The sequence below is a fragment of the Aureococcus anophagefferens genome (assembly GCF_000186865.1).
Source record: "Aureococcus anophagefferens unplaced genomic scaffold AURANscaffold_115, whole genome shotgun sequence".
Classification (NCBI taxonomy): Eukaryota; class Pelagophyceae; order Pelagomonadales; family Pelagomonadaceae; genus Aureococcus; species Aureococcus anophagefferens.
Genome location: NW_008705664.1, coordinates 12,678 through 13,844, shown reverse-complemented (window position 1 = coordinate 13,844; position 1,167 = coordinate 12,678). Strand labels below are relative to the sequence as shown.

General features: G+C 66.4%; 1 protein-coding gene across 1 annotated transcript in view; it reads left to right on the top strand.

Moving 5' to 3' along the window:
- AURANDRAFT_68383 (hypothetical protein) overlaps positions 1 to 489 on the top strand; it is a gene marked incomplete at both ends in the record, with an annotated part of 2,940 nt that extends 2,451 nt beyond the window's left edge. The window contains one exon of the mRNA XM_009044055.1: positions 479 to 489. Coding sequence (XP_009042303.1) covers positions 479 to 489 — 11 coding nt within the window. The remainder of the gene's footprint in view (positions 1 to 478) is intronic.
- Between the last annotated feature and the right edge of the window lie 678 nt (positions 490 to 1,167).

Here is a 1,167-nt window from a genome sequence, read left to right as displayed (position 1 = left end):
ACGAACTCGAGCGCCGCGGCGTCGTCGAAGAAGAGGCGGTCGAAGCCGGCGTTGAGCGCGACGGTCTTCGCCGTCGCCGCGGGCCAGGTCGGCTCCTGGTCCTCGGCGGCGGCGGACTGGATCAGGCGCGTCGGGATCCGCCGCGTCGGCGCCGGCGCGCTCGCCGGGACGGCGTCGGCGACCGCGACGTCGAGGTCCGTCGCCGACGACGTCCATCGCACGCCGCGCAGCATCGTCGCCAGGTTGCCGACCACGAGCACCGTCGCCACGCCGACGTAGACCGTCGGCCGCCGCCATTTCCGCCGCGCGCGCGGCACGAGGTGGAGCCCCACGCCGTCCATGGCGACGGCGGCCGCGGGCACGATCACCAGGGCGGGCGTCGATCGGGCTGATTTGCCGTAGAAATCGGGAGAAAACCGAGGTGCAAAGATGAGGGCTTAGATGTTGCCGTGCCGTTGCGGCTGAGCTTGCACTTTAGGCCGCCTTTGAGGGGCGGCTTGACGTACTTACCCAAGCCGGGGGGTCGGCTAAATTCGCGGTGAGTAGTGGGTGATGCCGCCCATCTGGATCTGGCCCGGGTAAAGGGGGTTCGTGGTGTAGTAGCCGGGGCCGTTCTGCACGACGGTTCCCTGGAAGACCTGTCCGGGAGATTGCACGACGGTTCCTTGGAGCACTTGCCCCGGGACGACGCCGGCGACTTGGCCCTGCGCGCCGCCGGCGGCCCAGCCACCGGGCGTCGCCGACGGCTGGCTCGGCGCTTTGGGAGGAAAAGGCGACGGCTGGCGGGTCTTGTTCGCTCTTTTTTCGGCCCGGACCCTTTCGCGATTTTCGCGTGCTTGGCGATCGCTCCGCTGGCTTAAAAAGCAGCAGAAACCCAAGCAGCCAGGAATCAACAGCAGCCAAATATAATGCATGATATAGTGACCCGCTCGGCGGCTCAGCCAGGACGCCTTAGTTTCCTTTTTCACGCATTCGCAGTCCTCGTCGCAGCTCGTGCCGGTGCAAGACATGTCGCACGAACGGTCGCACGTTTCCCCTTGGTTTTTCATAGTAGAGCAATGGCTATCGCAATCAGCGTCGCAAGCTTTATTGCTGTCGCATCCGGCGTCGCAGACCTACGACGACGACGGTCCCGCCGCGAATCTCGCCGCGCGCGCGGGGACGCCG